The sequence below is a fragment of the Etheostoma cragini genome, chromosome 2 (assembly GCF_013103735.1).
Source record: "Etheostoma cragini isolate CJK2018 chromosome 2, CSU_Ecrag_1.0, whole genome shotgun sequence".
Taxonomy (NCBI): Eukaryota; Metazoa; Chordata; class Actinopteri; order Perciformes; family Percidae; genus Etheostoma; species Etheostoma cragini.
The window spans coordinates 16,011,378-16,038,155 of record NC_048408.1 but is presented as its reverse complement, the minus strand read 5'-3'; the positions used below and the strand labels follow the sequence as shown (position 1 = coordinate 16,038,155).

Here is a 26,778-nt window from a genome sequence, read left to right as displayed (position 1 = left end):
TCTCTCTCTCTCTCTCTCTCTCTCTCTCTCTCTCTCTCTCTCTCTCTCTCTCTCTCTCTCTCTCTCTTATTCCCATTCCTTCTTTCGTTTCTTCTTCCAGGCTGTGTACCTGTCATCAGTCGGCAGTCTTGCAGAAGTGACTGCTCGCAGTATTGAGCAGCTCCACAAGGTGGCAGAACTCATCCTCCATGGCCAGGACCTGGAGAAACCAGCGAGAGACCAGGCACACATCCTCGCCAAGTGTGTATAACAATAGATACATTAAGACGTGTGTGTGTGAGAGAGAGAGAGACAGAGAGAGAGAGATGTTCTAAAATTTACATTTTTATTTCAGGTTGACATATGCCATGTGTAAAGAGGTGGAGTGCTTGGCCAAGAAGTTCTCTGATACACTGCTTTTTGTTGGGGTAGGTGTGTGTGTGTGTGTCCAACAATGTAATAATCGTTCTCTCAAGTCTTTCCGACTTCCCCACCCTGTCTTAGTTCTCATCCCTGTACCCCATTGGGCCCTACTGAAGATGTAAAATGGTTCACAAATAAAAAAGTTTAATAAAAAAAAAAAAATTAGATTCTTCCTTAAACAGTGGGCAGTGTGGCCAAGTTGTTTATCAAATTTCATCCTGTTATTTGAACACATTGTTGGCTGGTGAAGAAGGGACAGCATACTCTTCCATGGTAATGAGGGAAAATGCCACTCAGCAAAATGGTGTGTTTTTGGAATATAATTGAGGTCTAACGTAGGAAGAAGCTACTGTATATCACACTTGTCAATTATTTTTTCCTGGAATTTGTCAACAAAAGGCAAATTTAAAATATTGCCAATCTTATCTTTAAATGTCCTTTGTAGTTCTTTATGTGTTCCTACCAAACCACTGATTTCCAATCAGTACCCTGAGGATCATGATTGATATTACATATATTTGCTCACTGCTGCCTTATGTCTCTCCTCTCTCTCGTACAGGGTCAGAGGAAAGCAGAGGAGTTGAATCCGCTGGTAGATAATGTGCTGTTAGAGGTGAGATGCACAGATTTGTATTTAGATGATCATGAACATATTTATGTATATTATGCTCATGTAAATTATGAAGTCATTACAACCTATCCATCCTACACTAAAATCAACTATAGTAGTAGTTTTTAATTTTCTACTTATATCCTACAAAGGTTAAATCATTTTATGTTTGTATGGGAAATATGATGCTGATGATGTTCATGGTTCTCCTGTTTGCAGGGTTGTAACTGTACAAACTACATTGAGAATGCATTGCAACTGCTGCTGCCCATCCTCCAGATCTCCCACATCCAGAGCCAGCACTGTCGGTCCACCACAGAACCAGCAGTACAGATACAGCACTAACACACACACACACACACACACTTACACACTTACACACTACCTGCTCACCCGCTTGTCTTAATGTATCTTGTTGTACAGAAAAGTATACTGTATAGAATGGATTATTCCAGATTAAGTGCTTAAATCTACATTTAATGCCATAGCAACAGGAAGAATATGTTCTATAGATACAATACATAATATAATCGTAAAGTTTAACAAATATATACATGTACATGTAGAAATGACGCACATGCAGGTTGTATGTCTGACTCTTCCACATTGTGTCTCTGAATGTTATTTTGACTGGTAATATTTTGCTTTGTTGTTCAGAGCTGATTCGAGCTCAGCTGTGACTCCTTCGGTCTGACAAAACAAAGATGTCTCTTTATTGTCTCCAAAAGTTGAACCAAATTTGACTGATTGTGTTGAAGTGACTCTCCATTAATGTATATTAAGCTTTCTTTGCACTCTTATGGTCCTTGGTTATTTCAACGGAAAGTGCATTAATTAATTACAGTGACATGTCTGTTTTTCTGAAATATTTTTATCTGGTTTGAGACAACATGCCAGTCTTTTCGATTACACACAACATTTTGCTTTTTTTTACGTTAAATTATGTGAAGTAACACTGCCTTATATTTAACTATTATCTAGTTTGATTTGATAGAAAAATCTGATCTTCATACTTTGAATTGCAAAATATTCAGTTATACTTTTCCCTTATTGTGTATATTGAAGATGCAATGTAAGTGAACCATCTCTAATTATGGTTTGTTGTGCTGCTACATTTAAAAAGTATAGTTTAATATTTTGTGTAATTTTCTTATTCGCTTTTGTTAGTTAGATGAGAAAACTGAGACCACTCTCCATCTGATGATGAATATTAACTTACAGCCGGCAGCTGGTTAGCTTTGCTTAGCACACAGACTAGTAACATGGGGAAACAGCTAGTCTGGCTCTTTACAAAGATACAAAAAATGATCGTCATATATTGATTATAGCCGCTTCAAACAGGTTAATTGATTAGTGAGCTTTAAAGGTTCTGTTACGTTTTGGGCACAGTCAGGCTAGCAGTTTTCTCCGTTTCCAGTTCTAATGCTAAGCTAACTGGCTGGTGGCTTTCCAGCTCCATGTTTAAAGTACAGACATGAGGGGGGTATTAATCTTATTGTCTAACTCTTGGCAAGAATAAAAATGACATGACATGCCCTATGTTGTAGTGTGAACTCTTTGAAGAAGTCTTGCCCTGCTAGATAACTTTTTGCTCCCCAGAGGAATGGTGTATCAACCATTTATCACACAATTATTATTTCCGGGGGTCTCTTTTCCCAAAATTCAGCCTTGGTGCAGAATTACAGCCATCAGAGCCAGTCCCATAATGAGCTTTACTTGGTATTTGCCATTTCTGAGTCTGTAGCTTTTTAATCAACCCCCACCCTTGCTTTGTCCCTGTCTCTAACCAACTGTGGAGTTTCTGCAGCAATCCCAATGTGTTTAAAGAGCATCTGTTTGTTAATATATACTGTTCAATGGCCTCTTAGCCTCCAGACGGTAGAGCTCTGTGAGGGACAAAGTAATCCCTTCCCCTTCTTTACTTCTGCTTCTTCACTTTTAGAGATGCACTGATCCATGCAAAAAAGAAATAAGAAAAGAAAATATCTGGCGTAATGTTTTCGCTCCTTTCTGCTATATCCAGATCGGGTAAGGACATTTATCAACCTTATCAGCCTTAGGATATAAAATTATTTGTAATGATAAATTTGATTTGGGTTTGGACAGTTTACTTATAAAGTGTCCTAAGACTGTTTGAGGATGAGATGTCAAAAATACACAAGTATTAACCATCTTCATGAGTCACAGATGTTTTTATTTTCACCATAAAGGTGGCTGGTAATTGAAGCAGTCCTTTAGATTTTTATCGAATGCTCTTTTAAGTCCATTTGTTTGCGACTCTGGCTGCTCCTCTGTCACCAGTCCTGATCCTCTGTAAGGGAGGAAGTGGAGGGATGGATGCGATGATGCAGATGATTTGCTAAAGATATACAAGAGAAAGAATTACAATAAATATATATAAATAAATAAATAAATAGACTGGCGTTAGATGACAGTGAAAAGTGGGTAAGTTGTAATTAACTCAACATGAGACATATTTTATATATATATATATATATAAATATACACACACACATATATATTTAGGCTGCTGATTATATTAAAAACACTGAATACTAAATTACAGTAAATATTGGACCTGATACAGGATAATCAGTATTACAAGTACCATTGGTGGAAATTAACTACATAGGCCACATCTACTGTACATATAAAAGTATTGTTTTTAGTATAAAAGTGTTTGTTTTCTGCTACTTTTTCGCTACTTCTACTACCCTACATTTATTTATTTAGTTTTAGTTACAGTAGTCTGCTGGTTACTTAGCAGATTCAGATGTATTTATATTAAATACAATCAACAACTAACTACTAATTTCAGTGAGGACTTATTCAGCTCAAGACTTTGAATTTGAGAAGTCCAGTTGGAGGATTTATTTCATGTGGCTTAGTAATGCTTGTTGCACCCGCCGTGGTGTCCACAGCTCTTTTAATTGATTGTCGACCATGTGTGTTTTCTTGTCTGGTTGATTCTAGTAGGTGTTGCAGAAGAAGTTGATTGTATATGTATATATTAAAATACTGTATGTTACATGCACAGGCTGCAAATGCCAATCTCTTGAAAAGGAAATGTGGTGTGATGTTCTTCCACTGGTGCATTGGTAATTTATTTTGTAGTCTAAAGATGATGTTTAATTTAACAGTATCATATAGCATCATTGAACACGGTTTATTCCACCTCTTTTAAAGATTAAGCTAATACAGTAACTTTTATACTTTTACTTTTATACAAGTACAATTTTTAAAGCATTTTACCTTTACTTGAGTGGAATTTCTATAAAGTAATAGTACTTTTGCTTAAGAATATATTCTAGTTGTCTTTCCATCCCTGCCAGCAGTAGGCTATGTTAAAATTGCCCAACCTTTACCTGCAGCAACATGGAACTCATCCCTACACACAGTGATGCATCAATAATTATTCTGTAATCTAATCTAAAATGAATTTATCATCCAATCTGCATAATGAGTACTTTTGGTAGGCCTACTTTAACTATATTTTGATGTGAATGTTTAGCAGTTTTACTTGAAGAGTAATTTTATGTTTTTTCAACTTGGAACCCATTTTCACATGCATTTGTGTCTAATAGACTAGTTAGACTGGCCGGCGGGGACTGAGCTGCAACGCAACTTCATGGGGCAATTGTGCACACTCAGTTTTTGTCCACTAAAAGTGATTGTCTCTGCCACTGACAGGCTCAGATTGTTGTTAAAAGTGTCTGACATTATCGATCTCAGGAGGTGATTTCTTGTCCAAAGACAGCGGTGTGGAGTATAATGAGCTGGCAGTTGGAAACCGGTGGTGTTTAAGGAGTTTTCAAACATGTCCAGGGATGTAGCAATGCGGATATCTCCAGGGAGGGTGTTCCAGAGGGATGGGGCTGCAACACTGAAGGCTCTGTCTCTGAAGGTACAGATGTGTAGAATGGAGAGCAGTGGGGCCAGGGCATGGAGAACTTGGGAGCCAGTGAAGGTGGATGAGGGTTGGGGTGATGTGCTGCCAGGTCTTAATGTGGGTGAACACCCTGGTGGCAGAGTAATGGACATACTGGACTCTGTCTAGGGTTTGGCTGTGGACCCCAGACAGGACAAGACAGGTTGCATTGAAGCTCGGTTTTCTCTGGCTGGTTACTGCGTTCTTGCTCAGTACTGGACCAATTTTAAAAAATGTTGGTCACATCAGTCTATTAGACACAAATGCATTAGGAAATAGGGTCTAGGTTGAAAAACAACAAAATTAACCTTTAAGTAAAATTTTAAATGCATGTAACAGAGTATTTCTACTCTGTGGTATTGCTACTTTTAATTAGGTAAAATATCTAAGTATTTTCTCATAATGGTTTTCAATGGAAAGAAATGAGAAACGAAAATAAATTCTAAAAAAGAAGCCTTTTTTCACTTTGCAGATTTACCTGTATAGCAGTGGTCGACATTTCCATCCAACAGAGTTTCTATTTCATCTGAGAAATGCACGTGAAGACTATTAACACACAAAGTCACGGATTTCTCTGAATTTGTCAAAGCGTGCATGTGTGTTTACAATTCCTTACCTTGTGCGTCAACTTCTTGAATGGGTGTCAGTCCTGTCCATTAAAAAATAGAAGTTGTCTTAAAAGGACAAACACAACACATTTTTATCCAAACCAGTATTCATTAAGGTACTGACCTGATTTAGGTCGGGACCCATGAGAGTGAAGGATCATCCCTGTTGAACAATAAGAGGGTAATAGTATTTAAATTAAATTAAAATCATCCTAAAAATAAGGAGGCAGACCTTTTGTAGAGTGTATGGACCGTGTAATTTACCAAAATCATTTACCTTTGGGAATAATGATCTCGGTTTGCTCACCATCTAGTTGAAAGACCATTAGAAACACACAGTATATCAGGCATATTTATTATTACTAATTTCATCTGATTTGCTTAATTTGATGTGTGTGTGAATGAATTAGATTGTTTAGATGTATTTGTGTTTGAGGGAATATTATATTTCCTGTAACTGGATAAACTCTTGACCACAGGCTCTAAGAATAATACTGTATGTGTGCATCTGGGGTTATACGGCTTTTAGTAAGGGAAATGAGGGGAAATGTGAAGTAGAGTAGAAAGTTTTATTTAAGAAAAAAAAAAAAAAATCCACATTCACCATTCGACTGCTTCCCAATGATGTCGTAACCAACAGGGTGCACCTTGGGATTTTCTGAGAAAAATAGGAAATCTTTTTGGGTCAGCTTAAAAAAAAGTGCGTGTGGGTGTTTTGTGTGTGGATGTGTGTGTTGTGTGTCTTACTGCAGCGTCTGTTCCAGTAGATTTGTCCAAACACACTTGTGACTATAGTCAACATCACAACACACAGCAGAGCCAGCCAGAGCCACCTGAAACCACACTGCCACTCATCTGGAGAACAGAGAGGGAATAAGTCAGGGAGTAAATTCAGGGAAACAGATAAGGTCCATGCATGCAACAACTACTTTCTTTATTGTTTAATCTGTCAACTATTTCTTTGATTAAACAATTACTAATTTAGTCTGCAATGTCAAAAAATAGTAATATATCTAGCACAATTATCCAGAATTCAAAGCTTAAGAATTAGATAAGTTAATTCCTCCTCTTTTAAAACACCTAAGTCACACAATATAACAAACAAACTAACTGATCAAGGCAGTAGTAAACTAGCAAATCTTGTGTTCTGCAAGGTAACATTTTGAGTCTGGTGGCTTTGAGCATTGATGGCGACATCAGTTCCCTCTGTGTAAACTTAAACCGGGCTGTCTAAAGGCAAGCTAAAGGGGTAACAACTTCCTGTCTGTAAACTGACGTGCTTTCATTATATCAATAAATACCAGAACTGTCTGTCCATTTGGGTGCTTTCTCTTGTTGCCTTGTACTCTCCCAAGGGACAGATGTAATTGCACAAGAGAGAAAACAAACAGAAGAAATAAATCTATTCAGACAGAAATGAAACAAAAATGAAGAAATAATAGCAGAAGATACAACAACAAATAACAAGGAGAAAAGAAACAGAAAGGGAGGGTATGGAAAGGTTTTGTGGAAAAATTTAAGTGAGATGGATATCCAGCAGACAGCACACATGGAAAATATGACTTAGTCGTAGCTTTAAGCTTGGGGGATTGTTGGAGAGATGAAAAGAGAGCAAGCCAGAATCAAAACAGCCTTGGAGATACAGTAGATTAAGATGTACTGTAACTCTCGGATCATACAGCACAGAGAGAGGAAGGGAAACAGAGTTACATAGCTGAGATTGAAGTCAAGAGAAGAAGGAAATTTGCTCTATTGAAAAAAATGACTCCACTGTGGACTGAGAGAAAAGTTGGGCTTGAATCAATTTAACCTAGAATGAAAACTGATAGGCCAATTTCTTTCCTCTCCTTACCAATCTTAGACTAAAGCCCCACTGACCACACAGGGAGCGCTCTCATTCTGACACCAACCTTTCTGTGTCCGTTTCCATGGTAGCCTTTTCTTTGCTGTTTCAGTCAAAAGTGTTTGATTGGCGAGCCAAAGGAGACAGCGGCTTTGATTGGTTGATTCTGAGGTGGGCACGACAGGGAGACAGCAGTAAAAGGCCTTCCTCTGTCCTTTGTCATCCTCCTCCTTCTCCTCCTCAGGTGGGTGGAGGTGTAAGGAGCTGTGATTACTGCTGCCATACAAGGTGAGATTCAGGGTCTCTGCATCTCGTAGTTGAAGCTCCACCGACGCCTCGAAATGTACTTTTAGAACTGTAAATAAATGGATAGATGATTGCATAGATTACAGCCATGCTAGGTATGTTCGCTCTAGAAAACTATGTAATATAGTTAAAGGTTGAGCCATACATCTAGCAAGTGCACCCTTGACCATAGATCATTATCAGTTATCATGATAATATAAGGGTTTTAATAAGTCATAGAGGCACTGTGAGCCTGTAATTATACACAGTAGTGCTGAAAGCTGCATGCTAATATGCTCACAGTGACAATAAGTCAAGTTATAATATTAACCGTGTTCACTGTGTTAGTTTAGTGTGTTAACATGCTAACATTAGCTAAAAACACTGGGTATGGGGTTTGCTAGCTTTTTTCAAATTCAAATCCATCAATAAAAAACATTTCTTATTACTGTGGGTTTATCTTTTAACATTTGCAAATAACCAAATACAAATATAAACAACTCAAAAATGTCCAATCACCTATTTAGCTGATAACACAAAAAACACAGTTTTTAGTGGCATCCTGATTAATGTTCACATCCACCTACAACCCAAAAGTGAGATTAAGTAGCAAAATACATTAAACCTTTTATTATAAATTAAGTATAATAAATGTATTTATAAATGTGTCTGACGCTAAATTAACAGATGTAGCCTACTGCATCCTTAACCCTAACCAACTGCAAATAACAAAGACCCTGATTCAGAAGAGTAAATTATCAGAATAAAATGTTGGTATGAATCAAAGTTTAACTGGGAGATAATTAAATCGGCGTGAGGCTGAGCTAGACATACTTAACAAAAAACTAAAATAGCAACCTCATAGTGAAGCTAAAGGAAAAGTGACAGGATCATCAAAGTCAGTAGGGTTCATAGTCAGGACCATAAATGTCTGTATAAAATGTCATTACAATACATTCAATCATTGAAATATTTCAGTCTGGACAAAAGTACAAACAACAAAAGCTTATCTTTAAAAATGGTATACCTGAAGATGAGGTGTTGCTTTGTAATTCAGCTATGTTCAAATCTGTTTTACACATGAACCAACTCTTTTCTGGGTCTTCCCCTCCTCCGCTGGAGTCCGTTGTGTTGCTTTGATGCTCTTTCATACAGTCCTGCTCCCACTTTTCACTTTCTGGAGTCTGTGAAGGGTCACAAATATTCTTTCTCCTAATTTCAGCATCCCCAATCTTCCCATTTTCCCCAATCTTAATCGGATTCTCTTGCTCACATGGTCGGTAGGACAGGCAAAGGAAGTTCACTTTTGATACTGAAAAACAGAAAATTCAGGTGGATTTCTTAGCAGGAGAAGGCTTATTCACAATTTCCAATGCACGGCAAGGCGTGCCACTTTTTGTGGTTTACATTAGCACAAGTTCTGAATAGTACCTGGTACTTTTTTGGGTACCACTTTGTTCAAGGTTCCAAGCAAGTTACGGAGAAAGTGATCCAGCAAGGGCTGCATTGAAGATTATGTTGCGGCAGTTTTACACAGCGTCACCATGGCGTTCAGCTGAGAGTACCACCTAGACTGATGGGGTACTACTAACGCATGGTACCAAAGCTGAGTTGAGTCTAGCCGAACCATGCGGTCGAAATGATACATTCAAGTTGAAAAAATGCTTCTCTCAAGTCAGAAATCAGAGCAAGATCCCAAAGTGTAAGATATTGTCTCCAGTTTATATCTGACACACAAAGACAGACAAGAGAGGAGGCACAGACAAAAAGCAAAACCATTGAAGGCGAACACGTGCAGAAGTACAAAGGCTAAAGTAAGCTGCTGCTTTCAAAAAGCGAAGAAGCTTTTCAAGACAACAGAAAACAGTAACATTTTCAAAGCGGCTGTCAGTCAGTGTTGTGTGGAGCTATATTTGGGAGTGATATTTAGCTCAGAAAGAAAGAAGAAAAGAAAGACAACCACATAAAGAGGAAGAAACAAGACAATGTGACTCAACAAAAAGTTTACTTCGTTTAAAGGGAAGACATTTGACAAAGTTTGAACCGACTGTCAAGGAAAGCTGAGCTAAAGCAAACACGTCTTCCTTTTTAATGCTTAAATGGTTGTGAACTAATATGGAAGCATTTGTAAAAAACACACAAAAGTACAGTCACACACAGGCACACACACACACGCACATGCGGGCACACATACACAGACAGCGGACAGAGTGATAAACCTCGTTGTTTTGGATGACCTACCTCTGTACAATGTGAAGAATTCTGGGAGGCAGATAATGAAGGCAAGGATCACGAGGATGAGGAGTTTAGTCAGTGCTGCTTTTGTCATGGTTGCACCATAAGATCTGTCACAGACACACACACACACACACACACACACACACTTCTTCACGCCAACACAGGCATGACTTGTAGCTTGTGGTAGCTGCTTCCCTTTCTAGACTTTTAGAACAAACACATTCATTCACACACTGCGTCATAGAAGCCTTTGGTAGAGTCTAAGAAGTCTGATACAATATTACTTATAATTTCAGCAGAGGCAGGCGACAACGCAATAAGACACATGTACACAATACTTCACTTCCTATTACACTTCCTGTCATTTTCTCAGAAAGTGTGAGACATGGAGAACTGCAGAAACAACAAAGAGTTTCTATCAGCAGAATGTGAGTAGAAATGGTGTGTGTGGATGATAAAAAGATGAACAATCATGTTTTGTGTATGTGTGCTGTATATCTTTAAAGATATATTAGCTTATGGATTAAACATGTTTGTGTAAAGCAGAGAAAGAAACAAAGAGATGTTTCTTTACACCTCTACATAAAAAAACCAAGAAGATCAGAATCATCTATGGTAGACTATACACACTGTTTCAGTTGCTGAGGGCAAACATTTCTTTACTCTTTTACGGTAACCCATTTTCACTATTATGTGTTTTTCTTATAATACAACATATACTTGTGGGACACTTCTGCATTATTGTGACCACAAGTTATGAATTGTCTGATAATTATGACTTTGTTAATGATACTTATGACAGATACTGTCTCAGAATGTTGTGGTTTCTTATGATTAGTGATAGCAATACAAATAATATGAGATACTGCAATGTAATTTTACGTCACGTTCTCTTATAATTAAGTCTTTGTGTTATATGATTATTAGGAACTATCTCATTATTTTGCGAAGATTTTTCGCAATTATAAGATAAATAAGTTTCTCTTAACTACGATATAATATAGTCGTAATTATAGTTTTGCAATTACGATATAATAAGTATCTAGTGTTAAGTCATAATTTATCATACAATTCTCATGATTGACTTTGTATCTCATAATTATAATATTTCATATTTATGAGATTCAAAATCATAGATATCAGATAAGCCATAGGTTTGAAAAAGAATTTTATAATCGTGACATGCTAAGTCTTAATAATAAGATACTGAGTCATTATTATGAGAAAGTCTCTGATAATAAGTTTTATAATTACGATATAATAAGTATCTAATACCAAGTCAAAATGTATCATGCAATTCTCATGATTGACTTTGTATCTCATAATTATAATATCTCATATTTATGAGATTCAAAATCATAGATATCAGATAAGTCATAGGTTTGAAAAATTGAAAAAGTTTCAAAAGTCTTAATAATAAGATACTGAGTCATTATTATGAGAAGGTCTCTGATAATTCCTTCTATCAGAATTATTTTTGGTTTATTATTTTAATTTTCATAAATGAGCTTTCACAGACCTGAGGCCAGCTGCTTTTAATTAACCACACAGAGGAGAGCTGAGAGGTGTTTCTATGGCTGCTGGAGAGGAAATTGCTTTTCTGTTGATCTTTTTTCAATTCACTCTATTCACAAAAATGTGTGCATTTTTCCTTTATATTTGTAACGTGTGACTTGCTTCTGTTGTTTAGTGTAGCTTAGATTTTTCAGTTGGGTTCCTTTGAGCCACTCATTTTGGCAGACCTGGGCAAACGACACGGCGACGTACACACACACACACACAGACACACACACACACACACACACACACACACACACAGTATCAGACAAACACACAGAGTCTCAGACACACAGACACTCACGGAAACACACAAACACACTGATGAGCATGGCTGGCAGGTGGAGCCTTATCTCCACTCTGCAGCGGCTTGCCTCTTTCAGGCCTTAGTTGGCAGCTTAGAACAGGATAGAGCATCCAAAACTACAACAAAAACTCACTTCCTGTCCTTTAATGTTAAGTCAAAGCTGTTGACAAAAAAAAAATATTGGTTGCAATAATAAAGTGAAATCCCTGTTTGACATTTTTCAGGGGTCAAGCTGGAAACCCCTCCAAGATCCTCAAGCCTCCACGAAACCCGGTTAGTACATCAGGTATGAACTCGCTCTTCTGTACTCATCATGTGCAATTATTAAACAACTGTGTTCACTGATGACCCCAGGATAAACAGGAAAATAAGACCGCCATCTACTGTGAGTAATCTTTTGATTTGACCTAATGGCCTTTAGTCTGGTACCATCCTCAGGACAAATGTTAGTTTTTTAGCTCCTCTGCTAGAATGACTCTAAGAAAAGCAAAGCTGTCATTATGTTGTTCATTCAGGGCAATACCTTTATGTGTTCTGCGGCCTCCAGAGATGACTGGCAGAACTTAGGACTTGTTTATAGAAAATTTCCACTTTGGTGTTTTGGCATACCTTCAGACCATTATAATATTTGACTCAATCAAAAAAGTGATTTGTTTACTGCCACCTGTCACAAAGAGCTAGCAGTACGCATTCATCACTTTTACTGCGGCTGTCAGGAGCTCTAATGATGAACAACAGTGCAGTACAAACGCTGACTGGCCTAAGAAGTGTGTGTGTGTGTGGGGGGGTTGAATTTTCTTCAAGACCCAGTCATTTGCTAGATATAATGAACATTAACCATAAATGCTGTCAGACACACTGACTGTCACCTTGGACTGAAATCACTTTGGAGATACTGTATGTGGGCTATTTTTGGAGCTCTGAATTACTGAAGAATCTGATATAGTGAGTTTAGAGATTGAATGTAACAGCATGATGAGATTAGGGATTTACAACAGAGGATGTTTGACAACAGGCTCTGCTCTGCGTGCTGGCTCAGTGCAGGTTGTGGTTGTTTCCCTGGATCTGCTTTAAATGGACACAATGGTGTTCTCAGATAAGCTAAATTTCAATAGCTGCAGTGATTTGAAATGATCTTCCATCCTTTACATGGTTTTGTGTTTGTGTTGAGAGAACAAGAGGTGAAGCAGGCTTGTTTGGATTTTGAATGCATATTTTATTAAGTTTATGTTATTATGTGATCTACATTAAATGTCTGTTATAAAAGGTTTGTCTCCTGAGAGCTCAATCTATACTTAAGTTTAAAGGCCATCCCCTTTTTCTTTTTCTTTTTTTTTGGGGGGGGGGGAGGGGGGGGTGTTGTCTAAAATGCATGAATATGCTTCACAGAAAGAATTCAACTCATTTTTGCTCACAGCTGTGAAACAGTTGAATTAGTTGTGGTACTTGGGTGTTTTTAAGATATAGGTTATATTTAAAGTTTTGAGGTTCTCTGTTTAATGTACTGTTACATCTGAGTTTTACATTTTACGGAATTGTGGCCAGTTTTCTAGTCCCATTTATATCAGTTGTGGTCAGCCTTTTCTTTATTAAATGATTGATTGCATTAATTAAATTGTTTTAATATAGTGTCTTGGCATCTCCTGGGCTACACAAACGGCCTCCTTGAATATGTGTTAGTTTGTGTGTTTGTACTTTTGTTTTAGAATGTTTTTCATACATTGTCTGTGGTGACCTATCTGACTTGTGTCTCTTTTGTTATTTGTCATTGTGCGGGGGTTAAGAAACTTGTTTACCCCCTGGGAAATAACAAAGGCGTCTAATGGAATCTAAACTTGCTCAGCTCACAGACTTTGCATCCGTCATACAGCCAAATTAAATTCAACATATAATGAGACAAGTAAAATACCACTCCAGATCTCCTCCTGCCGACATTTTCATTAACTGTGACAAATTTTTATCTTTGCCTCTTACGTCTGCAGACTATCTCACTCATGGCCCAATATTTTGGTTTACAACCAAATACTTGAAAATCTAATGTTATTCCCATCAGCCATTGCTGTACTTTGATTTTAATGCACATTAGTAAATATTGGCATGCTAACATGCTAAAGTAAGACAGTGAACATGATAAAAACAATTATGCTAATATAAACATGGTAGCATTGTCATTATGAGCATGTTAGCATGCAAAAATTCATTCAATTTAGCTCAAAGCACAAGTGAATATCAGTAGTATACAGCCTCACACCACTAACATGTTTGTAGACTGCTAAAAAACCCACCATGATCATGATAACTCCAAGTCAAGACAACTTTATTTGTATATGAGAAATGGAAGTTCATTCTTCATATTTAAGAACAGTATATGCAATTGAATAATACGATAGAAGATCAAAGAGTCACTTATGACCTCTTCAGCAAATGGAGCTGGCTTAGATGATGTTATGTCATCTGTGAATGGCCTCCTTGATCTTTCTGTTTTCTGTGTTCATTAGTCTCTCTTTCGAGGTCCTTGCAATTTCCCATTCCCACTGTTGTGGCATGTCACACTCCAGTTTTCCACTTCAAGCTCTTTCAGGACTTCCTGTTCATGTTGGTATATAGTTTGACACAAACACAAAATACACAAATATTAGGCTTTTTGTAAAGTCTAACATCACATACAAGGCTTTGCAATCACTACAGCAGTGGTTAAATACTGAATTGTATATATGTAAAGATTTTTTCAACTTTCTTAGTTTAATTTGGCCAACGACCAAGGTGGCCAAACCTCCAACTTAATGAAAATGTTTCTACGTTAGCACCAGGTGTGTAAATAAGAAACTGTTTGTTAAGAAGTTCACTATATCAACATGTCAATGTTTTGCTCATGATATGTATGCACTGCCTCCAGGTGGCCAAAAAAAACAGTTATTGCAGGTTTCATTTTCTCCTTATTGAGCCTTTTGTATTTAAAATATGCATGTTTAAACATAGCTAATGGTGTGCTCATTAACAGTATCTTGACTGTGTTGAAGGTAGTTGAAATGATGGCAAACAATGAAAAAAAGAGACTAATAGGGAAGAAATAGTAGGAAATAAGGAATGAGTGACTATGTTTTTCCATTAAAAACAAGGAGGAGGAAGGGGAGGAGGGAGAGCATGGTGATTTAGTGCTGTGTCAGCAGTAAGGCGTCATCTGGCTCTCCAGAGACGAAGCCACTGTGAAGCTTTATGACTCTTCTGAAATTACGATGTTTCACAGAGAGATTATGATTTTGATCGAACCTTTAAAGGTGATGAAGGTTTCCAGACTCATCCCCCTTGTGGCTCTAATATGTCTGCCTGTCTGCCTGTCTGCCTGTCTGCCTGTCTGCCTGTCTGTCTCACCGCCTGTCTGTATGAATCATGGTGCTTTATATTAGTTGTTTGTGCACTGAATACAGTATGTCCTCGAGTCTTTGTCTTGTCCTTTCCACAGTGTTTTGTTTACTAAAAGAAATATGGAGAAGCATCTCATGCCATCTGTCAGAGTTTGAAGGTTTTAAGAGTCACCTGTGTGTGTGTGTGTGTGTGTGTGTGTGTGTGTGTGTGTGTGTGTGTGTGTGTGTGTGTGTGTGTGTGTGTGTGTATTAGGTTTAACTGCATTTGTGGGGACCAAAAACCGGGAATACAGTATACTTATGGGGTGCTGGTCCCAACAACGTTAAAGGGCTGTTTGAGGAATAAGACTTGGTTTTAGGATCAGGGTTAGAATTAAGTTATGGTTAGGGTAAGGGTAAGGGATAAGGTTAGGCATTTAGGTTTGATGGTTAAGGTTAGGGTAAGGGGCTAGAGAATGCATTATGTCAATGACTGGTCCCCACAAAGATAGTGAGACACACTTTTGTGTGTGTGTGTGTATGTGTGTGTGTGTGTCTGCATCCAAATGTTAGGATAGCCGGTACTTCAACAGATAACACACACTAAAGTGGGCTAAAGTGGGGTAAATTTACAGGAAGTGCAGAGCCATCATGGTGCTGCATTTCTTTTATATCCCTTCATGTTTTACCTTTTTCCTCCCTGTTTTTTCTCCTCTGTAACCTTCTGTGGTGAGAAAGTGCCATGTCAATAAAAGCTTTTTAACATGAGGAAAAATCAATGTGCTCCAATATTACCTTTTTTCAAGCCTGCAAACCAAGCAAATGAGCGGTTCTTCTTCTGCACACATGGTGGTTGCTCGGTAGTTTTCTAGCGTATAATTTCAGTAGTTTTACATTTTAAAATTGAAGTGAAAATCTCCCTCTTCGTGACTAAAATTAAAATCCTGTTTATGTTGATATAACTTAACATGAACACTTTACACTTGTTAGGTAGCAGTGTACTTGGTGCTTTATTGGTCACAACTCACACCATCAACTTTTATTGTCTTGAAAGGGAAAGCAGGCTTGCAGGCAGGGATGCAATAAAAATGCATCATAAAAACAATAAAAACACAATAAAAACATACAAACATAACAGCTCAATAAAATGCATGATAAGTAGATGTATTATATACCCACATCGGTTAGTAAGACCAGACATTCAATCTTTCATTGAAATAATCAATCCAAAAGTCTTTGGAGTGATTCCTTAAGAGTAAAAGTAATATTTCCTTTTTTATAAGAGTTGAAAAAATTAAATTAAATTATTGTTCAGAATTAAATTAAAGATTTGCTTTTTGATAGCTTACTAATATTTCTGCATTATGGATCAAATGTCTAAAGCTCATGATGACAAACCCACAGATAATTACTGTATCAACCCAACTTTGCGGTTCTCCTCAGCTCTAAAGAGCCTTTTAGTATCTTTCAGCTCATTGTTTTACTATTACTGTACATAACCTGCCCAGCACCAAACAGCAAAAAGACAAAATGGCAACTAACTGGAGCATATTATACAGAGATTCCCCTTTGAAGTAGTTTGAGATCAAATCCGAGCAACATGAACAGTGAATTTAGATTTTTACATTTGTCAGTTGGATACCAACATGACTTTAAACGTACATTTTTAATTTTCTGTTACTAAGGTTCTCTCAATCAAAGCAATCTTTATCTACCTGGTTTGTAAATCGTCCAGTAGTTCTAGAGCTGAATATTCTTGTCACGTCTTGTAGAGCAGCTTGTTCAGTGAGAATAAAATGAGCCTTCTATCTGATGTTGTATTGGAAGGAGACACACACACAAACACAGTTTCTCATGCATGACAACAAATGTTATGTTAGGAATTTTATTTTGGGATAATGTTATTCATGAGTTTGCCAGAAAAAGAGCAGCAAGCAGGGTTTTTTCAGAGAAATCCAGTTGGTAGATGTGACATTTCAGTGACATTGGCTTTTTCCATGACACTCTGTTTTGTGCTTTAGATGAAAGAAATGCCCTATCATTCAGAGGATGCAGGTTCATTCTATATTGTTACTTGTATTTGTTTTTGGTGTGAACAATTATAATCATACATCAGCAAGAACATTGAAGCCATTACAGGTTGATTAACATTTTATCACCCATCTCCAGACTTTCTTCACACACACACACACACACACACACACACACACACACACACACACACACACACACACACACACACACTCTTCTGTCATCTGATAATTTCATTCATTTTCTCACTCTCTCAATAATCCAGATGCAAGCTCCCTCATGCTAAAATATGAAGTACCAAGGGTCAGTTACGAGATGATACATTTTCCTTTTATCCTGCACTTAGCCACAGTCTTCCTTTTGGATGTTTTAAGCCAAACAGTCCACAGTTATAGGGGTTGAAATGACCTAAGCATGACAAAAGTTTCAAACCACCCTTAAACACTCTGTGAAAGAAAATTTTGATTCTTATAATTGTCACCCTTCTGACTATGGGTTGCACTAAACATGCACATCATAGCAAACAATGAAAGCTTCCAAAAGCTTCACAAGCTGTTTGGTCTGTGGCTAGTTGCCCCTGTAGCTCATTTCTGTATGTATTTTCTGTCGGTATCAGGAAAGAGTGTTTACAATTTTTTATTTTTTTGTAATTTTGAGGTTTATCTGGAAAGCTTTAGGACATACAGTATTTAACTGGAGTATGTGTTTTCTGAGGCCTTACAATGGAAGTGGGGAGTGGAAAATGAGCATGACCTAGTATTCAAGATGGACATAATTATGTGAATAAAACCCTGTTTGGAAAATACAAGACCTTTTTTTGAATTGAGTTATTTTGTCATTTAATTTGTTTGTGCTACTCCTTTCCTCTCAGTTTGCGGATCATCTACTTCTGTTCCAGTGATTTACTGCATTTCCTCATTTGTGGTCTACTGGTAATCTTTCTCTCTGTATGACGGCTGTCATTGCAAAAATGTCTGAAAGCATTTATGAGGCAGTTTTGCCTTTTCAATAATAAATTTTATGAGGTGAATTTGGTCACTGGTTACACAGATGTGATAATACTGCCAGCAGTAAAAGGACTAGTAATCAAAGATAAACTGATGCTGAACATGTGAAGGGAATGGTCGCCTCACGCTGGCTGCTCCTTCTCTAGTCCATCCTGTCTCTTTTCTTTCTACTTTAGAACGGCAAAAATACAACACTAAGGCATCAGTTTCTGACACTCACACTAAGTTAAGAATTGATCAACTGATCTAGTGTTTACTGGCTGACTAATTACTTTAAAATGGTGGCTGGTGTTCTGTGATTGGTTTAACAATTGGGCTGACATTCAGGCACAGGAGCAGCCACAATCGTAGTTATTGATTGCTATTATATTATTCATTGCTCAAATTTTAATTCTCTTCTTTTACCTCTCTTATTAGATTTCTCTCTGTACAAGCCTGTTCTATTCCCTCAGCGTCCCTCTGTTGTCTGATAGGTTTGTTGCTCAATGATCGGATGGAGGAGGGGGTAAGGTGACCTTCTTGGACCAACCAATCTGAGAGCTTGCTGGAAAGAGCGCTGCCTCGAATAACAGAAGAATCTTTGTGTGCGTGTGTTTTAAGAGTTATCTGCATCATGTGTGTGTGTGTGTGTTCATCACCTTTTCTTTAGGCTTCACACACCTTCTTTCTGTCTTTATTTGGCAGTCTGGCAGATTTAACAGATGGTTTAAGAGAGGTTAAGGTGTGGGCTATCCATTAGGGTTAATCATAGTGCATGCCTCCCAAAAATGTAAATATAATAAATAAACCCACAAAAGTGACTTAAATCTATTCTGTGTTGCAAACATATGGAGAGTTGTTTGAGATGACCAAATGACAGTGACAGAGAGCTCAACGCAACCTTGATGTGCATCAATTAATATTGTTCTATTAAAGGTGCTCTAAGCAATGTTGGGTGATGTTACTTCTTGTTGATGTTCAAAGTATTTTCAAACAAAACAAGACTAGCTTGCCCCTTCCTCCTCCTCATCCCGTCCCCTCCCTTCTGTGCTTCCGCACACTAACCCCCCAACCACAAATCCTTCTTGTTGGTTATTGGCTGGAACGCTGGAACACTGTTTGTGTATGCTTCATGGTGCAGGTGAGCACAGTTGGTTTTTGTTGCCTTTTGTAGACTCTGGGCTGTCTACAGTTTTTTTACAGTAGGTTCTGGGGACAGACAGCTTGCGGACAATGAAGGGATGTTTGCTGTATGTGACAACAAATGTTGTAGCCTAAAACATGAATGACATTATTTAGAGCACCTTTAAATAGACTTGCATTGCCAGACCTATCATCACAGGCTGTGGAATAAGGTTTGGGATAGGAGGTTGTTTGTAAATGATTTAAAGAAATGATGGTTAATATCCAACTAATATATATATGGTCATACTTAATTTGATCTTACCAGTGTATTGCCATGTGTATTTTGTCCATAGCAATCCTCTCCAATCAGTACCATAACCTCCAAGTTAGATAGAAAATGCCGTAAACATGTTTTTGTAAATCCTTACAATCATTACCCATAAGAACCAAGCATCAACGCATTGTTGCACGATCCAAAAGGTTCTTCAAAACTTGCCATTTTCAATTCTCATTGACTCCTTTGGCAAGGTGGCAGGTAAATTGATCGTTTTACCCGTCAATTGCAAATTTCAACGACATTTGGTGCATGGTCAGGTGTTAATTTCAGGCCTTGGCCCCGCCAGTATAGAGAACCGACAGGAAACAGCAGCAGCTTTCAGTGACTCAGAGTGAAAAGTCAACTTTGATGTTAAAATGTATACAGGTTGGAAGCACGGTCTGAAATGTTTTGCATGGTCTTTCGTTGTACATTTTGTTAGTAAATATGAGCTGTTTGCATTACACACGTCTTGTCTTCATATCAGAAACAAGAAAATGAATTTGGCGACGTACGTGTGTTATGTCAACCCGCTCTCACTCCCACATGGTCAGTGGCTCTCAACGTCACGTACTGATTCAAAGTCTGGCACGTCTGGCACGTCATGCTGCTGTGATTGGTTGGAAACGCAGGAAACTCTGATTGGTATTGGTAAAATTTGCAGTAAAGTTGGGGTGATTGGTCAAAGTTGCGAGTCGCACTGAATTCACAGTGATTGGTTGAATATGCATGAATTGTTATGATTGTGAAATTGCGAATTCCTGGAGGGACTGTTTACAGCCTCTTCTGCTGCCCCCAACTGGCAAAACAATTCAACAAATGCTGCTTTAAGTTGCTGTATAAAACAACTAGCTAAACAAAATATGTTGGAACATTTCAAAGTCTCTGACCTTTATCTCAAGTTTGTATTATAAATGTTTCACTTATTTGGAGAAACTCTGACTTGAAGTAAGGAGAAAACATCTTAACGTGATCTTTCAACCCAAACACAAACGCCTCATTGATGTTGCCACAGATGTGTATCATTAAATTTATTTTGTAAACTCTTGTTCCATTCTACTTTAATGGATGCCTCAGTTTTCTTGACATTTCACAATAATGTTTCAAAGCTTTTAGATCTGTGTATCATCTCAATAAATTTATTACAGTATTGAGGAACTACTGATACCAACATCTCCCCACCACCCCTCAAACTGCTAGTCACTCTCTCTTTTTCATAGAAGCAATGGGCTGTGATTGGCCTGTGGCAGCATGGCAGAGTAAATTATTAAGACCTCTTTATTTGGCAGTTGTTCCCTCTCTCTCTTTCCATCACTCTCTCCCTCGTGTTTTCTACTTCCTCTCCTCTCTTAACACTCAGCCAAATTAGAAAGACAGTGAACAGGATAAAAAGGCACTGCAGCATTAGGGTAAAATGCAGAAAGGGAAAATAACAGATAATGTGGTCGGTGGAAGTGGACAGAAATGGAAAAGGAATGTGAATAGGAAAATAGGAAAGAGAGAGAAAGTGTGTGAGAGAGAGAGAGAGAGTGTTGACAAATTGCACAGCAAGCACTCTGCTCTCTTCCACCTGCCACCTGACCTGCAGAGACCTGAGTGCATTATGCAAGAGCAAACACACCTCCTTTATACCTAAGAATAGATAACATTGCGTGTGTGTGTGTGCGCGCGCTTGCGCGTGCCGATGTATGTGCTTGCAAAGTAAAGAGGGAGTTGTGAGTCATTAGAGAGCTGTTAAACTGCTAAATGGGTGAGGGCGGAGAGAAAGGAAGAGAGAGAGGAAGAGAGACAGATACTGACGGAGAAAGAGAGTAGAAAGAAAAAAATGAGTTGTTTTCATGTCCATCAATAATTCAGGATGTGTATTATCTCCTGTTGTGTGGAGCTGCAAACTTCATGCCTCAGCGATTTTAGCAGCAGCAAACAACCCGACCCGCCTTGCGCACGCACACACACACACACACACACCCACAAACAGAAAGATTAGTGATCGTTTGTGTCATTTTGCACACAACCGTGTAATTTATGTAAATATGAGATTCTTGCTATGAGAAATTCTGACTTCTAAAAAATAAGTGGGTGGGTTATTATTAGTGTACTTTTTTTCTCATTTGCTTTTTCAAATCTACCAGCACCTGCTTAACTCTACACTGCTCTTCCATAAAACATAATTGCATCATCTCTTTGTGCTGATGGCCGCTATCTTAATCTTCTGACTTTCTCTTCTTCGGGAGATGACTTTGGTCTTTAAAGCTGCTTTAATGAATATTTTCAATGGATATAAACAATGGCCAAAATGACTATGCCTAATTAATGCAAATGTTGCTCCGTGTCTGCATGTGCATGTTTGCAAAGGACTTGATTATCTCTGTAATTTTACTGGGCCCTGGAATGGCAAAGAGGAACTGATCAGAAGTTCTGAGGTATAAGCATTTGCAAAGCAATGCAATGCTTTGAAAACAAATAAAGTATTATAAATCAATTTATTCTTTCACTGGTAAAAGAAAAGATTGCAGGGGAGATTTCTTCTCTGCTCTTGGTCACAGTGAGGAGCCTCACTGCTACGTTTTAGATGGGCTGTAATGAAAACAATAAGGAAGTATATTCTTTAGTAGTAAATATGTTGTTAATATTGTTGGATGGATTCAAGTAGCCATTGTTATACAGTTTTTGCTGCTGGTGCTGAAGGGCGCAGTGCAACTTGTTGGGGGTCATTTAATCTCATAACATCTTCTCACAAACTTATGTTTGTCCTGCAGCAGCAGAATTAAATGTCAGAGTTGAACAGGTGCACACAACAAGGGCAAATGTCAGGCCCCAGCTTTTTAATGGCTGCCTCTGCTCACAAAAGATGTAAGCTATATGTTGGTGTGTGTTTGGGAGGGAGCTGATATAACTAGGAGTATGACTAGACTGGATAAGAGCCAGAAGCCATTGCCTTCAGCTACAACTGCTCCCATCCTCATCATCCTCCTCTTCATGCTTAACCAATGCACAGCTGACAAATGGTTAATTTTGGCAGTTTGCATCATCCATTCTCCCTCCCTATTTTTTACTCTTGGGGAATAAGAGGAAACAGAATTATAAGCCAGACCATAGCCATTAAGCATTTCGTGTGTGTGCGTGTATTCTCTGCCTTGTAGGGAAATGACATCTTTTTCTCTCTACGTTTGTGTTGAATAAAACATGGCAGTAAAAGTGTGTCAAAGTCTCAGATAGACTCTGTGCAGAGAGAGCCAGATGTAAGGTTTCTGCTCCAATATATGATCAGATAGAAAATGTGCATGTGCCTCCCTCTGTCAGGGAAAAGCGTAAATGTAATTGTGGACAGTTTGGGTGTTTATTTATCCTTGGCCGCTCTATTCCCATCTCTTGGATGACACAGGCTTTCGTTTTTCTTCTCTCTGCCTCAATGTTTGTCTTTCTTGCTTTCCCTCCCACTCATTACAGTCTGCTGTACCTGCACTCAAAAACCTCCTAGTCGCACACACAAGACACCTTATTAACGCAGGTCTTTCTCACACAGTACATCCATCTCTTGGATAGGGGGAGGGGGGGGATTGAAAAATAAATGAGAGAACAATTGTAATGGATGGGAGAGAAGTGGAGGAGGAAATTAGTAAATGGACAGAGGAGGGTATTACAGGATGTGATCAAAAGAGGAACTGAAAAGGAAAGCCAGCATAAAAGAAATGGACTTGAAGCTCCACTGTTCAGTGGGCTGAGGCACCGTTTGCTCTGATTGTGGCGAGATTGAATCCTTGTGAACTTCAATGCATAGTTTTCTGTCTGATGCCGCTAGAATGGGATGAAAAAATATAGGGTGGGGGATGAGCAGCGATATGTGGAATCTTAAAGTTTGCTAATGACTGATGTTGAGTTTCTTTCATTCTTTCATCTACTCTATTAGTTACTTCTCTGGAAACTGGGACTTACCTATGTACACGCACACACACACACGCAGTAGTTCTATGCATTTGAGGACCCTCTTTGACATTATGGATTCCCTAGCCCCCACCATGTTAACAGGTATTTCGGAAATGTGCTAAATTGTCTGAATTGATGTCACTTAAGCTTCGGCTGAGTCTGAAGAGAGAAAAAAAGATGTGTTATCTGTTGGTATGTAGTTAGAAAAAAGTGATTTTACCATAGCCCGCTGCTCATCTCTGCTCAAGGCTACATTAGCTGCTACTAGCATAACATACACAAATCTCCAAAATAACTGCAATGTGTGTTGCATTGTGGATAATGTATGCTCCAGCCTGCTAAATTGTCATCACTGCCAAAGTCTAAAACTAAAATTGGTCCTCACTATGAGAGACATAGACACACACACACACTTTTATGCTTCCACCCTGCAAGCCTTCATGCCCATGTTAAATTAACTTCTGTTGAATAACATTGAATATTGTGCCTCAAGATCAATTTAATTGCAATCATGCATACACAAACCCACACACTCCCTCTTTCTCATTCATATGTTGGGAAGATACGAAGTGTTGATGTAAAGAGGTAATTATTTGCTTGACCAGTCTGAGCCTGCTCTGAGTCTCAAGGACAGACTCGCCTGCACCTTCAGTACAAACCAACACTGTGATTACACAACGAAAACAGACCGTGACCGTGTGTCTAAGCATGTGTGCATGTGTTTTTGTCTGTCGTGAAGGGGCTATGACTTGAATTAAAGTGTGTCCTTTTTATTTTTGTTTGTATGCATGCAGAATGTATAGTGGATGTGTATGTGAACACAAACTTCCATTGCACACAATCACCAATGGACAAATTAGTGTGAACCCTTTTTCAGCAGACGTGTGTGTGTGTGTGGGCTTTGTACAAGTCATGATGTGTGCATGCCGTGCCTGTGAGTCTATATAGAGCAATGGTTGCTGCAGGTCTCCACCTCAGAGAATCACAGCCACAGTCTCACCATTGAACACACAAATACATGCCCTTGTGTGTCACAGTATAATAGCAGGGATGGGGAGCAAGAGATTGAGGTTGGGAAGGAGATTGGTGAGAAAAGGGGAGAGCATGGGTGGGGAGGAGCAGAGGGAAGAGAAAAAAAACTGAGAGAGAAAAGGGAGAGAGTTTGAAAGAAAGCCATTGGAGGATGAACATCAGTCACGCAAGATAAGATGATCATTACAGACAAGCCAAACAGATAATGTTTCACTTTCTGGACCCATAAAATCTTTTTACGACAACTCGCCCCAGCTGACAGCTACCTGTTTTTATTTGGCTCTGCATTTGTATTTGTGGGAGTTTTATGTGTACATGTAGTTGAAGGCTTATAGAAAACCAAGCATGCTTAAATGGGATGGCATGCTGCCTTTTGCGTATGTGTGCTTTTGTGCATGCATGCTGGTATGTGAATGCACATAAACTGGATGATTATTGAGTGAAAGTGTGTGTTAATGGGATTTCATGGTGGCATTTTCTTGAGTGTGTCTGCGTTTATGTGTGTGTGTGTGTGTGTGTGTGTGCGTGTGTGTGTATGTGTGTGTCTAGAGTGCCATATAGCCGTAAAGCTGTGCCAGAGAGTTCTGAGTGATAGCTTTGGACTATCACAGCCAGGAGACCAATAACAGTAGGCGGCTCAAGGAGGCTCCTGTCAAGTGACCAATGATTAGATCCAGCCAAAGGAGACCAGAGCTGAATGGCCGGTCATTCCTCAGCTTCATTCCCCCTTAGAGCCCCATTCCCACCCTCCCCCAGTAACAGGGCGGCATTTACATCGTGAGTGTTGCAGAAATGCATCGGTTTACTCTCTGGGTCCTTAGTTCCTTTCAGAGTCATATTCACTCACCATGTGCAAGCTCTGGTTGGAAATAATAAAGTTTGTTCTGTTGGTGTTATCACACAAAAATGATCCAAAACTGCAAGATATGTAAATCGAGTTCCTCTGCGCTGACCCTGTTATTTCTTTGCCTTAATGATACCGCAGCTTGTTTTCGTGCCTCCTTGCAAACTCAGCTTGTGTGTGTGTGTGTGTGCATTGACTTTGTATTGATCAGATAGAGCAGCGGGGTGGTGCTACACTTAGTTGTCAGTACAACCCAAAACTGAAGAAACGCCCTGTGTTTCTCAGAACCTGGCAATTAAATCGGCCATATTCATCTGCTCCGTTCAGTCATTTTTTCATGGTATAAAATGAATCCCCCAGACTGCGGTTTGTCTGCGGGCCAATTTATGAGTAACACATCTCCCCTCTGTATAATTCACAAACTGACCTCGGCTGTCTGACTTATTGATTTTTGCTAGAGTGGGGCTCCTAAAGCATCCCTCCCCTCCTGCTGGTGACTCCATCCAGAACACACGGTGTTCCGGCTCCTTGGTGACCGGCTTATCCTGTGGTTGTCCCAGGGTTCCTGGGGAAGGTGAAGAAGGCTCTGGCTGGCTGGTCTGCTGGGTGCCATGGCTTCTGAATGGGGATGGCTCCCACAGGACCTGTTCCCATTGATCATTACTGTCTATGAATAGCTGCTGCATTGCAGATGGAGGGAAGAGAGGGAGGAGAAAGAAAAGGTTGACGGGAAGGAAGTGTTGTCATGGGTGGAGAAGAGCAAATGGTTTGTGGAGAAGCAGGGAGTGGGGAATAAGGAGGTGTTTTGTGCGCATGTGGGGAGGACAATTTCATTTTCAAGGACACTCAGGTCCCCCACGGTGGTGATTCAAAGCAATGCCAGCAATTTTCTGTTTTCAATATCTGTTCAAACATCAAAATTGGTACGTGTTGCAGCCATGTTTCTAAACAAAGTGTGATTTTTAGAAGGCAAAAGGACAGAGACAGAGACTCACAGAGAAAAAGTTATTGGACAGGAGTGAGTGAAGACAGCCAGAACACAGCAGAAATTGTATTGATAAAGAGGATGTGTCCACCGCCTCATTACATTTCAGAGTCTTTGATTAACATGTAATGATTGCTGCAGCCTCACAAATCTGCATGTTCACTCACTCTGGCTTATGTAAACATAGTCAGAAAGACACGTTTTTATAGGAGGACATTATTTTATATATTCCCTAGAGAATGTAACCTTTCCTTTACCAAAACTGCTGTATGGCTAATCCCAACCCCAACACTAACTTTAAAGAAAAAAAACAAGTCATAATCCTAAAACTGAATGGATTATCTCATGGGGATTTTTTAGGTGAATCCCAAAGGAACTGGGTGAACAAATTTTTGTCCCAACTGAGTAAC

At 38.8% G+C, this 26,778-nt stretch overlaps 3 protein-coding genes across 6 annotated transcripts in view; 2 read left to right on the top strand and 1 right to left on the bottom strand.

The window, feature by feature from the left end:
• fam114a1 (family with sequence similarity 114 member A1) overlaps window positions 1-1,811 on the top strand; it is an 8,923-nt gene extending 7,112 nt beyond the window's left edge. For 2 of the 3 annotated variants that reach the window (XM_034858610.1, XM_034858595.1), the window contains exons 10-13: window positions 101-240; window positions 335-407; window positions 962-1,015; window positions 1,232-1,811. In XM_034858610.1, coding sequence (XP_034714501.1) covers window positions 101-240; window positions 335-407; window positions 962-1,015; window positions 1,232-1,357 — 393 coding nt within the window. In that variant the 3' untranslated portion in view covers window positions 1,358-1,811. The remainder of the gene's footprint in view (window positions 1-100; window positions 241-334; window positions 408-961; window positions 1,016-1,231) is intronic. The other variant, XR_004654850.1, reaches the window with a different exon arrangement.
• Window positions 1,812-3,185: 1,374 nt separating this feature from the next.
• si:dkey-192k22.2 lies at window positions 3,186-10,198 on the bottom strand. 2 transcript variants are annotated; one of them, XM_034858963.1, is made up of 10 exons: window positions 9,918-10,064; window positions 8,704-8,860; window positions 7,459-7,746; window positions 6,296-6,403; window positions 6,153-6,206; window positions 5,826-5,858; window positions 5,673-5,711; window positions 5,557-5,589; window positions 5,419-5,466; window positions 3,186-3,371 (listed from the first exon to the last, which is right to left on the bottom strand). In XM_034858963.1, the coding sequence occupies exons 2-10, from the start codon at window positions 8,825-8,827 to the stop codon at window positions 3,307-3,309; spliced, it is 792 nt and encodes a 263-aa protein (XP_034714854.1). In that variant the 5' UTR covers window positions 8,828-8,860; window positions 9,918-10,064; the 3' UTR covers window positions 3,186-3,306. The 2 variants fall into 2 exon arrangements, with proteins under 2 accessions (XP_034714854.1, XP_034714846.1); XM_034858955.1 differs by having other exon boundaries at window positions 3,277-3,371; window positions 8,704-8,988; window positions 9,918-10,198.
• Window positions 10,148-26,778, top strand: part of klhl5 (kelch-like family member 5) — a 45,344-nt gene continuing 28,713 nt past the window's right edge. Inside the window, exon 1 of the mRNA XM_034858368.1 lies at window positions 10,148-10,342. Coding sequence (XP_034714259.1) covers window positions 10,341-10,342 — 2 coding nt within the window. The 5' untranslated portion in view covers window positions 10,148-10,340. The remainder of the gene's footprint in view (window positions 10,343-26,778) is intronic.

Coding starts and splice junctions, on each gene's coding strand:
- si:dkey-192k22.2 (XM_034858955.1), bottom strand. CDS start 10,005: ATGACAAAAGCAGCACTGACTAAACTCCTCATCCTCGTGATCCTTGCC. Junction 5,467..5,556: donor TCAAGAAGTTGACGCACAAG/GTAAGGAATTGT, acceptor TGCATTTCTCAG/ATGAAATAGAAACTCTGTTG. Junction 3,372..5,418: donor TGTCGACCACTGCTATACAG/GTAAATCTGCAA, acceptor GTATATCTTTAG/CAAATCATCTGCATCATCGC.